Source organism: Anas platyrhynchos, chromosome 25 (genome assembly GCF_047663525.1).
Source record: "Anas platyrhynchos isolate ZD024472 breed Pekin duck chromosome 25, IASCAAS_PekinDuck_T2T, whole genome shotgun sequence".
NCBI lineage: Eukaryota > Metazoa > Chordata > Aves > Anseriformes > Anatidae > Anas > Anas platyrhynchos.
In genome coordinates, this window is record NC_092611.1 from 2,646,633 (window position 1) to 2,659,664 (window position 13,032).

The following is a 13,032-nucleotide window of genomic DNA, read 5'->3' on the forward strand; positions in this document are numbered from 1 at the left end:
GCCTGAGAAGCCTTAAACCCACACAACCCATCCCCACTGCCAGAGGATCCCAAGTGGAAGAGCCCCATTTCCACCCATTTCTCCAGCCCCATGCTCAGCGCCCAGCTGCATGTGCAGCTTTTTTGACCTTAACTTGCTTTTTCCAGTCCCAAATTGTCAGGGAAAGTCACCACTGAACACAGAGGAGTCTTTCAAATGCTGCCATGCAGCAGTGAGGAGGAGCCTCCCCATGCAGAGCCACATCGAGTGTGAGGAAAACGATGGGGGCAAAGGCATCTCGTGCTTCCTAAATGGTGGGGGTTAGATGGGGCTGGGAAGCAGTGCCAAGGGACACAGAGCACTTCCAAAGGCTGTTCATCTTCCCTGCTGCAACTCCACAGATGATGTTCCCAAGCTGAAGACATGTCCAGAGCTGGGGAGGAGGGGGGTCAGAAGGCAGAAGCTGAAGGCAAAGGAGGAAACTCAGCTCCGCCAAGGGACACGCTGCTGTCCCACATCCCTTGAGGCACAGCCACCAACCAGGGCTATAAAGCCACCTCCACTCCCTCCTCTCCCCAAACCTTCTCTCCAAGCCTGGCAAGAGGGATGCTCAGGCACCCATGCTGGTAACAAAACAAGCACAGCCACACTCACCATCCTCCATAGCTGCTGACCCTGGACACAATACAACCAAAACTGAAACAGGGATGACCTCTGGAACGAAGCCCCAGTGGAAATTTCCAGGGTGCTGCTCAGAGCCCCGGCAGGAAAGCTGTGTCCCTGCAGATGGATCCAACCCCAGGAGGAGAAAGACAGCTCTAGGAGTCCGTGCGCATTTGCTTGATTTTATTAGGACTGACACATTCATTGTATGTCACAACGTCACTGATCAATGAGCTTTAGAAAAACCAAAATGCCAGCACCAGCCAGCAAAGTAATGGGGCTTATATAGTAACACTTCTGAAAAGGCTTTAAATGCTTCCTCCCGGCCCCCCCGACCCACCCACCCCTTTCCCCCCACCCCAGTTCTCACAGCTTTGATTGTATCCATAAGCATGGTTTGACAAAACGTTTCCCAGCTGCCAGGTTATTCTCACAGAGGCTAAATAGAACTCAAAAAAAAAAAAAAAGCCCAGGAATTATTTTAATGTTAAAAATAAAATAAAATAAAAATAAAATAAAAGCAGATATGGCAACACTACTAGTAAAGTGGAATACATCACAGAAACAAAAGTCTTTGCAGGCAACACTGTTTGGATAGAACACTTGATGGGTGAAAAAATGTGAAATTCTAAATTATATACAATAGTATCTAGGGTGGCTTTGAAAAACAGTCTCATTTAATGTGATTCAAGGTTTAACTTGCCATTATCTATTGCTTATTTATTCAGATCTGTAATAACACTTAGAGACGGATGTGTAAAAATGAGACATAGTGGAAAAACAGCTTTTTGTATGAAACGCCAAGCGTACGCTCAGTCCGATGTGGAATGTACCTACAGTCATTTCATGTACAGGGCTCTCATCGCAGCGCTGCTCGGTGCAGAGCCGGCTGGTCGACGGCTGTCCCACACGCCTGGGGCGAGCTCTTTGAAACTGCCCGCAAGCATCTTTCCCTCTGAAATGCATTTCAAGTGGAAAGTGTTACTTGCCCGGCTGTGAACAGACAGGATCTGAAAACGTCCGGTAGTGAGATGGAAACAGGCAGAAGCCCTAATCCTTATGAAGGACGAGATTCAGTTGTTAAATTTTAAGGGGTATCCAATGGCTTTTTCCAGGCACTCTACCAAAGAGCCAGCAGAAAGAAAATCCCTCTCCACTTCCACAAATTTGATGTAGATGGATTTTGGTGAGACACCGGGCTCTACAATGCAGTTCTGAGATAAAAACGCATTGATCCCAACCCACTCTTTGCTGAAGGTTTTGGTGTTTGCCTGAAAATGTAAAAACAGGCACTGCTGGAGAGTTCTGACCTCAGCAATACCAAGGTAACAGTAGATAATACGGGCAGACTCCATCTCCACCCGGAGAGATGCCTGCGGTGATGGCACTTCCAGCTCCCCTTGAGTCTCATTGCCAGGATCGGTGCCTCGGTGCTCCATGAGAGGCGAGTGGGGCTTCTCATGACACTCTTCATACCCAATGGCATACAAGCCCGGGCTTTTGGGGATGCCTCCTGGTAATAAATACTGAACGATATTTCCTCCCGTTGGCTTGGAGTGAGCAATGGGTATCCAGTCAATCTCCATGTGCAGCTCGAGGCACCTTGCTTCACTAATCGTGATCTCTAGGAATTTGTAGTAAACATTTTTCCAGTTCATTTTCTGTACTCTGGTCATGATAACCCTGCCCTCTGGCTTCTCCGAGTTGAAATACTCCCGGAGCCGTTTGCCAAGGGGCACCTGCGAGCTGATCTCTGCGTAGTGGTAGCGAATGTCCTCCTTCCAGCGTGTGTTGTAACCGATGCCAAAAATGGCCAGTTTGTTAGAGAGATGTAGCCTGGAGAAGTCTGTCCAGCTCTGAAACAGCTCCCACTTCAACTGGACAGACTCCAGGATTTGCATAATGTTCTGCATCACGTCGCGCTTCCTGGAAAAATGAACAGAAGGGTAAGCTGTCAGTAACCGCTCTGCTAAGATCAGAGCTGCTAAGCCACCCCAGCCAACACACCAGCTTTCAGAAAATGCTGATCTGCTGCTCGGCACAAGGCACAGCAGAGAAGGTGCGAGCAGGGCTGCTGCTGTCTGCACGGGGAAGGCTTGATCTCAGCACTGCTTTACAGAATCTTTATGAATTGGGCAGTGTCGAGGCTGAAAAGACAATTGCAAAAATTCACATGCTGAGCAGCTGAAGAATCACCACACTGCACATTTGCTAGACTGCTTTTTCAGCTGTGGGTATTTAATTACTGTATACATCCTATGTCACTACATGAATTTCAAGACTACAACGCCACACTGCTGTCTTTAAATTAACCTTATCAAAAAAGAAAAAAACCCAAACAACTCTCAAACAAGAAACTGAACTCCATCCAATCTCGCTAGCAAACTGCACTTTCTGCTGGAAATAACCCGGAGAAGAAAACATGAGCTGCCCTGCTAAGAGATCTCCAAGTACAGGTTCAGAGAAAGATTTGTGCTCTTATTGCTACCACCGCACCCAGAACCACACTGTAGAAATGTACCTGTATTGCTTAAAAGCAACTGCAAGCAAACATTTCTCTGGTACTACTAAATTAATGTGAACTCTTTTCTTTTTTTTAAACAGATGTGTGTACAGCCCTGAAATACTTTGCTTCAGCTTGTCCTGCTGTTTCCTCACAGAAGTTTAAGTGCATTTGCCTGCACCTTGCTCAAAAAAAAAAAAAAAAAACCACAGAACTTGCCTTTCTTCTTGAAGCAAAAGTGTTGTCTGTTTTCACCTCCATGCTTCCATAATTCCAAAAATGGAAATGGATTTTGTTTCAGCTTCCCAAATAAAAAAAAGTTTGCAAGCACAGTGAGCAACTACAGCGAAAACCAGGGCTGACTTTTCCAGAGCAATTCCCCTCTTTTCCTCTTACTTAAGGCTCTCGTTTCAACCAACTGCACACAGACATCCTGTTCTTGCTTATTTGGAAAATTACTATCTTGCCCACAAGCTATGCATGCACATCAGCACTCAGTCCATCAAAGACAACTGAAGCTGCATCCCTAATTCGTTACTGACACTCACATGCTTCTATCTAAGTCACTACCCTGAAATTATATCAGTGAACAACAGGTTGTAATTGTAAAAACACAAAACAAGCCAAGGAGATCCAAAGGCTTGCTGCCAGCACTAGGCAAGAAACAGGGCTCTCGGGACGTGGAGAACTCACCCAGGCCACAAACCACAACCCAAATCCACCCATGACAAGTGCGCCTCTGCAGAGCAGAAGATGCAAGCAAAGATTCCCTACTCCACAGCTTGCTGCTGGATCAGGACACAAGCGAAGCATTAAGCCGCACCATGATGTGCGTCTGAAATCCCTCCAGAGATCAAATAAAGAAGCTCTTGCATTTCCAAAGATTTCTTTTGGCTGCTAATAACAACACCAGTGTCAAAGTAAGTTTCACTGTAGGGATTCACGCATTGCCAAGCGTTCAGGCAGGAGCATTTGCATACATCTGAAGTAAGCTGAACATCTTCATTCAGGATGAATGAGATACTTCAAGCATAATTAGTAGACAGAACTGTTGATTTTAAGAATTCTTGCCCTACAATCCAAGTCATAGGAAGATAGCACAACACTGTTGGTAACTGAGAAACATCTTGGTCCAACCAAAGTGATTTGAAAGCTAGCTCCACTCAACTCTCCTCACCTATCTGTTATACCATATCTTGTTATACTACATCTGTAAATCTGCACTGCAATCGTATGGGTGTCACCACATCCCAGAAAGGATCAGGTGCTGAAGCTACTGGATGCATTATCTCCCCCGACTTCCCACTAGAACAACACGCACCTTCTTCCTTGCACTGGGTGACAGAGCTTTCTTCTGCAGGGTGAACATGAACTCCCTTCTTCTTATGGGCCTGTACCACCCACTTCTGTGGATTCATCATGGACGAACACCAAAGGCAGCAGAGCTGCACAAGCTTAGAGTACGTGAGGAGCTGCCAAAGCTTTTTCTTTTTACCTGAAGCAACTTGTGTTCGCTACGTTCACGAAAATTGCTTTAATTCCTTAAAATCATCCTTCTGCAACAGCTCCCTATAGAGTTAGGGCACGAGACTGGTGAGACAGTAGGGTCAGAAGTATTAACTGGTTATGAAACAACTCCTTAAGCAATAGCAGACAACACCCCACAAACTGCACGGGACAGACACGGGGCTGGGATTCTCACAGTTACTTTTCTGCCCAAAAAATCTCTACATGGAACACAGGCAGGATATAAAGGTCTCTCTTTCCATTTTTGCATTATATTGATCTAGTGGTTCAAAGGAAAAAAAAGGTTGGGAGCCACAGAGCCTTTCCACAGTGCAAGAGGGGTTCAATCGTTCAATCAACTTCACAGCTCCTCAGCTCAAAAAGCTTTTTTTTTCCTAGGTGCTGCACATCCAAATCAAGCCTAGTATGCTCCAGCTTACTTTACAGGGACATAAATTAAGAGGCAACAGCATCCCAAAATTTATCTATTTTACTCAGAGGACTGCTGGAGACTGACTTCAGTTTTCCAGGCAGGTGGTTCAACTCCACAGTGAAGTTTAATATAAAGGAACACAAACTGGCACACTGAGTTTTCCCAAATGCAACACATGATTTTGGGAAAGCTCTCCAACTGCTAGGTTTACTGTAAGCTATCCATTTCTTCCTTGGCAGACTGAAGTCAACCTGGTCTCTGGAGTGTTACGCTCCCTGCTGAACAACTTTACACATATTAGGTGACCACTGGCTCTGCAAGCTTCACACAAGCCCAAACCCAACACATCGAGTCTGAGCAGCCGAGGCACTCCACCCAGTGAGAGCTAGGGCTTTATCCGACTAGCATGCAGTGTATTTCAGCTTTCTAGCAGCAGCAATCTTGCCAGCCAAGCAGAAGAATGCCTGGATAGACCTTAAAAGGCATTTTGGTAAGTGCATCACCACTGTGATCAACACATAACAGAGTTCATAGAGCACTAAGGAGGGAACGTGCTTGGAAAGCACAGGATAAGAGCCAAGGGTTGTTAAAAACACCTGTTGCATTGTCAACAAACTCTTATTTCTTATTTTAAATTACTTCTTAGAAGTCACTTCCACTTTCCCCAGACTAGCAGCAGAAGAGAAGACAAGGACAGAAACACTATACAAGAAAAGCGCATGAGTATTTACTCCAAATACATTTACATTTACAGACGCTACAGCATACAAGCCTGAACTTTTTCAATAGATAAAAGTGGAAAGAACTTTCTCTACAGCTTTCCTGATGCTTCTTCAGATGCTGAGCAGCAGTGTCACTACGCTTGGAAGATGTCATCTCAGACTTGCACTTTAGACTTTTGGAAGTATAAGTTCATCCTCTGGGGACAAGACACACAAGGTGACATAGTAAACAGCTGGCTCAGTGCAGGGCTGTGCAACAGCAGCCTGTTTTACCAGTGTTACACATTCATTACATTACAGAGAGACAGAAGAGAGACAGCCAAACTCAGTTTAAGGAAACTGTTCCATCCAAACCCAGATACATGAGAACACAGTGTGGGTAGATTTTCATACAACAGTGAAGGAATAAAGCTAGGAACAAAAAAAAAGCCACCTTTACTAATTACACCATAAATACTATTGCTAAGCTTAGTTCAGCATAAAAAAGAGCTGAAGCTCTGGTGAAAAAAAAAAAATTAGTCACTCATCCAACTACTGCTGGGAACAAGAATAATTTCACTAGAGACAGTCTCCAGCAGCACCTCACATATCAGAGAAAATACAGGCTTCCCATGGAGGGAATCTATCAGTTTGAGCACAGAGGAAACAGTATGGAAAAAGAAATGTTAAAAACGCTCTCATTTTCATTTTAGCATCTCCCCTTCCCATTTACACCAGGATTCAACAGCTCAGCAGCAGTCCCGCTGCTGAGCTTCTCTTTCCCAGTCTCCACACAGCACCTCCAGGTATAAGGGCACTCTGCACCTTGACCAAAATACTGGCTGATGAAAAATGGTACCTAGTACCCCCAAATCATGCTACAGTCATGACTACACATGGGGCCAAGCCCAGGAACTGGGAAGCATGCAGTACTGTAGCTGTGCTCCCCTGTTCTCCAGAGCCAAGAGCTTAAGGCACAGCTAACTCTGTGAAGACAACCCCTCTTTTCACAAGCATGCAAAATTTGGGGGGGGGGGATGACTCACTGGGTAGGGGGGCAGCTGAGTGGTAACTGGGAATAAACCCCTTAGCTGTAGTTTTGCAATCACTTACACCACAGCTCTGTCCTGCTAGGTAATAGCTAAATTAATGTGATGTAGCTCAAGCACAGGTGCTACTCTGCCAGAACACAGAGCTGAGAGTGCTTCTTGTCTTTCTGCTGGTTGCTGGAAGACAGAAACACCTAACATGGCACAGTAGGTAGAAGCCAAACTGTTATTTCTCTCTCTCTCTTTAGAGCAAGGAAAGAAAATCTGAGCAACTAAAGAGTTTATCCTGGTTCAGCCCTGTGACACACAGGGCCATGTAATTTTTCATCTGCAGAAGGTGCCCTAGAGCTGCATTTTACCACATTGCATACTACGACCGTCAGCACCTGGCCCAGACTGGTCATCTGCACTTCCATCTCCTCAGAAGCTTTTGCAATTCAAATGAGGAAAGTCTCAAGACTCAGTGCAAATTTGTTCTCAGGCACTGTTTCTAAACAAAAGCAGACTTCAAAAAAACTGAAACAGCTAGTTTCACTGAAGGATCTAACTCTGCAGGCTTTTTCTATTTCATCTTCAAAAAGCCTGCAGTGAAAAAAAATACTCCTCAAATTTAAAATAGTAGAACAGCGTCTTAAGTAGCATTTCAATTTTCAAAACAGTTTACTGGGAGACAGTAGCATGCCAAGGGAATGCAATAGCATGGCCAACATGGGCCACCTGACAGAGTAGTTGTTTTGAAGGGCAGTTGTTTTCTATCTGAAGTCAAGAGGTGCAGTGCTGTCAATGCTAACAGGCTGTGCAGCTTGCTTGGAGATACAAGGTACTAAGTTTGTTGGCGCATAACCAGGTCCTGGTGCTGGCTAAACTTCAGGAAGAGAGCAACCCCTGGCACAAAGCAAGCTATCTTGCTTCTACAGACCTCTGGTCTGTTGATAGCAATAGTGATTTCTTATGTGTGTGTTTTATCAGAAAAAGAACAGTCAGAAGAAATTCCAGCGCTCAGAGAGCTCAGTATTAAAGCCTGAAGCTGTGCACTGTAGTGGAACGATAAGTTTTCTATAGCAAGCATGTTAGAGATGCTCTCACCTTCATCCCTCCTGTTAGGGAAATAATCTTCATGTGTTTTCTACAACCATGCTCCCATGTTTTTCTACAAGCCACTCAGCTCAGCTCTTGGAATCCACTCACTCATAAGGGGAGCAAAGGATTCCTGCTGGACTGCTGCTGGTTTTCGCAGTGCCACACTCAGCCTCAGGGATACAGAGGCAATAGCGCTGCAGAGAAATCCCTTCCAAAACCCCATGGGAGGGAGAAGCAAAGACAACATTTTAAGAACATACGTACAAATAGCCAGGCATCTCCACACTGGAAATTCTTTACTTCAAACATCTCAACACAAGATTCACCAGAAAATGTGAATATACCTTCTCTGAACACATCACCGCTTCCACCAATTTTACTGAGATTATTTCAGCTTTAAATTTCCACGTGCCCAAGTAAGCAAACTGGTGGCCTGTGTTCTTTGAAATAAGCTACATGGATTTTAAAACACCATCCAAAAACATGAGTAAGCTTGGCTTTTTTTTTTTTTTTTTTTTTTTTTTAAGTTAAAGATAATAAATACCAGGCTTATCTATAATATCTGTCAGGCTTCTCAAGACTGCTTGTAATCACTCCAATCTGAATGTTCATTTCCTTAACTGATTTCCAAAACAACTGCTGAGGTGCTAAACTGGACAAAGTAAAGTCTGGCACACCAGCACGCAGCAATCTTTCGCTTTTCAAACCCCTACCTTGAAAATCTGCATTTGACACTGTTGGGCCACACTGACCAACCAGACAAAGTTTAGCAAGAACGAATGCCAGATTCTTTACCTGGGAGGGGACAACCCTGCCTGTATGTACAGCACTGGGTACAAGAGGCTGGAAAGCAGCTGCAGAAAGGGATCTGGGGGTTCTGGTTGACAGCAAGGTGAAGATAGATCAACACAGTGCTCTGGACACCAAAAGGGCCAACCCCTGGGGTGCCTCAGGCATGGCGCTGCTAGCTGGTGCTAAGGGAAGGGACAGTCCATCTGCGCTCTGCCTCATGAGGCCTCACCTCAGGCACTGTGTGCAGGTTTGGGCACCACAGTATGAAAAGGACATAAAACTACTAGAGAGTGCCCAAAGGAGGGCTAAAAAGATGGTGAAGGGTCTGGAGGGGAAGATGTGTGAGGAGTGGCTGAGGTCCCTTGGTTTGTTCAGCCCAAAGCAGAGCAGGCCGAGGGGAGGCCTCATGGCAACCTGCAGCTCCCTCACGAGGGGAGCAGAGGGGCAGGCGCTGAGCTCTGCTCTCTGGGGACAGTGACAGGACCCGAGGGATGGAGCTGGGACAGGGGAGGGTCATGCTGGGTGTTAGGGAAAGGTTCTGCACCGAAAGGTGACCAGGCCCTGAAACAGGCTCCCCAGGGATGTGGTCACAGAATTGAGCCTTTGTTTAAGAGGCGTTTGGACAACACTCTCAGACACATGGATTGATGTTTGGGTTGTCCTGCGTGAACCCAGGAGTTGGACTCAGCGATCCTTATGGGTCCCTTCCAACTTAGGGTATTCTGCGATTCTGTAACACCTTCTACTTCACATCCCTGACAGTGCAGAAGACATGAAGAATGCTTATTGACTTCTTTGCTTTTCATTGCTTGACGTAGTGAAACAGCATATTTTTCAGGTTTCTTTACATCTTTGAAAGACACAACCTGAGTCAGTTTGATCTGAGTCTGACTTCCTTGCTTCTCAGAGGGGCAAGGAAAAAAAGCCACTTTCAGCAAATCACTGTGTTGGAAAATGCTCTGTGCTTCCACTGAGCACGTAAGATTGGCTTATCACCAGCATGCTTCACAAAATGCCCAAGAGTTCAGAGACACACGTGAATTTTAGAGACCTTGGGAGGAGAAAATAAAACCCCAGCTCTGGACAGTCTGATCCAGCCATGCATCTACACAACAGAACTCTGGAAGAGAAGATCAGACAGTATGAACACACCACATGCTCCTCTGAGCCTTGACCTCAAAACATTCAGGTTTATTTTCAATGCAACTCCCTAAGGCACATCCTGAAGGTGAAATTAACCATGAGGAGCTTCTTAGGACTGTTCTAAGAGGTGACAATAATGATTAGTGAAAAAAATATATATTTTTCTCCAGTTGCTAACTGGAATTTGCTCCACATTAAGGAAAACAAAAGTGACCATCAGGTACAGGCTAATCCTGGAAAATTAATCTGAAGAGAAGAATTTGATAAAGCTAAGCCATTACAAAGGTCACTTTAAAAAATCTTCCAAGTTTTTTTTTTTTTTTTTTTTTTTTTTTTACTGTAACTGAGTAATTTTAAAAAAGTTATATTACTAGCTAGGGACACTATGTAGATGTGTACAGCAACGATGAATTATCATCATAGACAAGCTCACTTTCCAGCATAGGAAATACTTTAGCCAACCCTATAAAGGGGTTGGTGGTGTAAGACACCATGGTCCACATGTGTTCCCACCCTAAAGAGCCTGCAAGCCAATTTGAAATAGCTCACTTCATCACATTCTGATCTGCAGTTACCCTATGAGTATTAAAATATGACAGGCTGGAAGAAAGTAGCTCTGGTCTGAAGAATTACGGCACAATTCCTGTCATTTTTTGAAATACTCTGTGTTATTGTTGGCAAGGCAATGGAGATTCACATGCTCAAAACATTTTAAATGCTCCAGTATTTGTCAGATTAAACCAATCCAAACGGTTACAAGTCAGATCTGGAAAGTTATAAAAATAAAAATCACGAGCTTTGGCATGCCTTCCCACCAAGGAGGGAAAATGCATGAACTTTTCATGCAAGCATTACTCACACCAAGCCAAGTCAACAATACACACTACTACAGGGATGGTGTCATGTCAGTCTCTTTCCTCCACCTATATTCTCCTTTTGATCCATTTTAAATATCTAGTCAGTGTGCACCATTGCACATGTAAACACCTAGGTATCCAAGTTATGATCCTGTAATTGGTTTAGTGGAAAAAAGTGTTACGACAAAGAATGCTTTATAAAAAATTTTTTCCCTTATGTCCAAAGGGGCAAAATTCAGGCAAGTTCGGGCAGATGGAAAAAACAGATCATAAATACACTGAAGAGTTTGGACTCATCTCATGATAACCACAGCCTGCCCACACGTCCCTAACAGTTCTGTTGTGTATTTTATCCACTTTTTAAGTCCTTGCATTCATGCAGTGAGTCTTATTTGCTGTATGATGAAGCCAAGAATGGACAAAGTTGTGAAGCTTTTCAGATGTTCTGAGGTAACTGGAATAATGCATAAAGCAGATCCAACTGTATGAATAGTCTTGCACAATGTATTTATAATTATAATCAGAAGTTTCAAATATCCTCCCTCCTGCAAAATATCCCCAGGGAAATACATTCCAGGGTAAAACATTCATAAATTACTTACTGAGTGTCTTCTGAAGATTCCTGTTTTATCTTTAATGTTCTTTTTGTGGTAGGCATTTCATCTGAAAGGTAGAATTCCAACACACAGTTATGTTTTAAATAATGTTCCTGGTGGTTTTTTCTTCCCTTTTTTTTTTTTTTTGTGCGTATGTCTGTGTGTGTGTTTTTTCAGGCTGAAATTAAAATCAAGCTTACTTCCTAAGTCCACTAAATTCTGCCACATACACAAGACAGCTCCAGATCCTACATCCTTCTTACGAGAAAAAAAAATTCTTTCATATGACATGGTCAGTTACAAGATCTGAATCTCCCTCTGCAAGTGCAAAACCTTTCAAGGACAATAGCACAATTCCTGTTATTAAGTCACAAGTCAATTCAATTACAAACTACATTGTGGGGAAAAAAAAAGAAGAGAAACTATCCTGCTTTCAATAGCACATTTGAAGAGCAAGCACCAGAACAAATGCATCTGTATTCCATTTAGATTTTGTGTGCTAAATGCTTTCCTCATAAATTCTTTGAACATTAAGAATATTGTAAGCCTCAGTGCACCCAAATGCCTCTGTAATACAACTGAATGAAAATGGTGACAAACTAGAAGACCACAGTTTGAGTCACCAGAACAACTAGATGGAGTTAGCTGTCGTTTACTTATGTTTTGAAACATCATCATCTCCCCACCATTTCTCTCCTAAGAGAAATTCTCTCACCATATTTCTGACTCCTAAACGCCTTAGGGAAGAACTCTAAGAGAACTAGAATATGCTTAATTTGCAAGTTGGCTGTTTTAATATCAAATTGCAATTTAATCCTCTCTCAAAGCATCTGCATCCACTGGTCCCCTGAACACAGATGTATATAGGTATGTGACTGCAACTCCCATTCCTGTTCAGCCTACAAATCACAAGGAAAGGCACACCAACAGCTTTTTCCCAATTCATCTTCTAACTACTGCCTCACCTGAGTCTCTGCTGAATTTGATCAAGTTTCCGACACGTAAATAAGACCTGTTTCTCTACGCTTACACAAGGGAAGAATATGTACGATAAGGTCCATAGCTCAAGAGATACAAGTATGCTTAAGGAAACCCACTTTTTCACTGCAGCTGGACAAAACTGCCCAGATTCATGTGCTTTCTTTTTTGATTAAGAATATGGTCATTGGCTCCATTTGACAACTTTAAATAAACCACAGGCAACAAGTAAATCTCCAGATCAATTAATGTACTGACTCTTACTCAGAGAAACTGACACCACTAAATCAAGCAGGAACAGCATGTGAGCTTGCTTACTTTTTGAAGGCCACATCTGGATATAAGCAAATTTACATGTTTAAATCTAACATACCAGTTACGATAAATGGGAAGAAGGAGAAACATTCTTATAGTCCTTGGCATCAACAGCAGCAGCTTGGACATCGTTGACCTGACCTTGTTCACCCCTCTGATTATTACCCATTAGCGATAATTCAGGCTGGCAGAAATGAAATTGCTGAGAGAAGCCTGAGGGCTATCAAAAGGGACTTCAGGGGATGGAGTGGGTGTGGAGGTGGTGTTTTCTTCAATCCCTTCAGTGGTGGAGAGGGATACTGAGCAGACATGGAATGCCCAGCTGATTAATACATGGCTGAAAGGCTGGTGCTGTCACAGCAGTTTTGTTGGTTTTGTTTTTTTTTTTTTTTGATCTTGGGGAGGTTTACTCAGCACCTAGCCTCATGGCTCCAGAT

General features: G+C 43.7%; 1 protein-coding gene across 7 annotated transcripts in view; it reads right to left on the reverse strand.

The window, feature by feature from the left end:
• Positions 1–804: 804 nt before the first annotated feature.
• MSANTD2 (Myb/SANT DNA binding domain containing 2) overlaps positions 805–13,032 on the reverse strand; it is a 29,838-nt gene continuing 17,610 nt past the window's right edge. For 5 of the 7 annotated variants that reach the window (XM_027444247.3, XM_027444246.3, XM_027444248.3 and 2 more), the window contains 2 exons: positions 11,309–11,369; positions 805–2,568 (listed from right to left, as the gene is read on the reverse strand). In XM_027444247.3, coding sequence (XP_027300048.1) covers positions 1,716–2,568; positions 11,309–11,369 — 914 coding nt within the window. In that variant the 3' untranslated portion in view covers positions 805–1,715. Of the gene's footprint in view, positions 2,569–11,304; positions 11,370–13,032 lie in introns of all 7 variants that reach the window. The other 2 variants (XM_072027591.1, XM_027444249.3) reach the window with 2 other exon arrangements.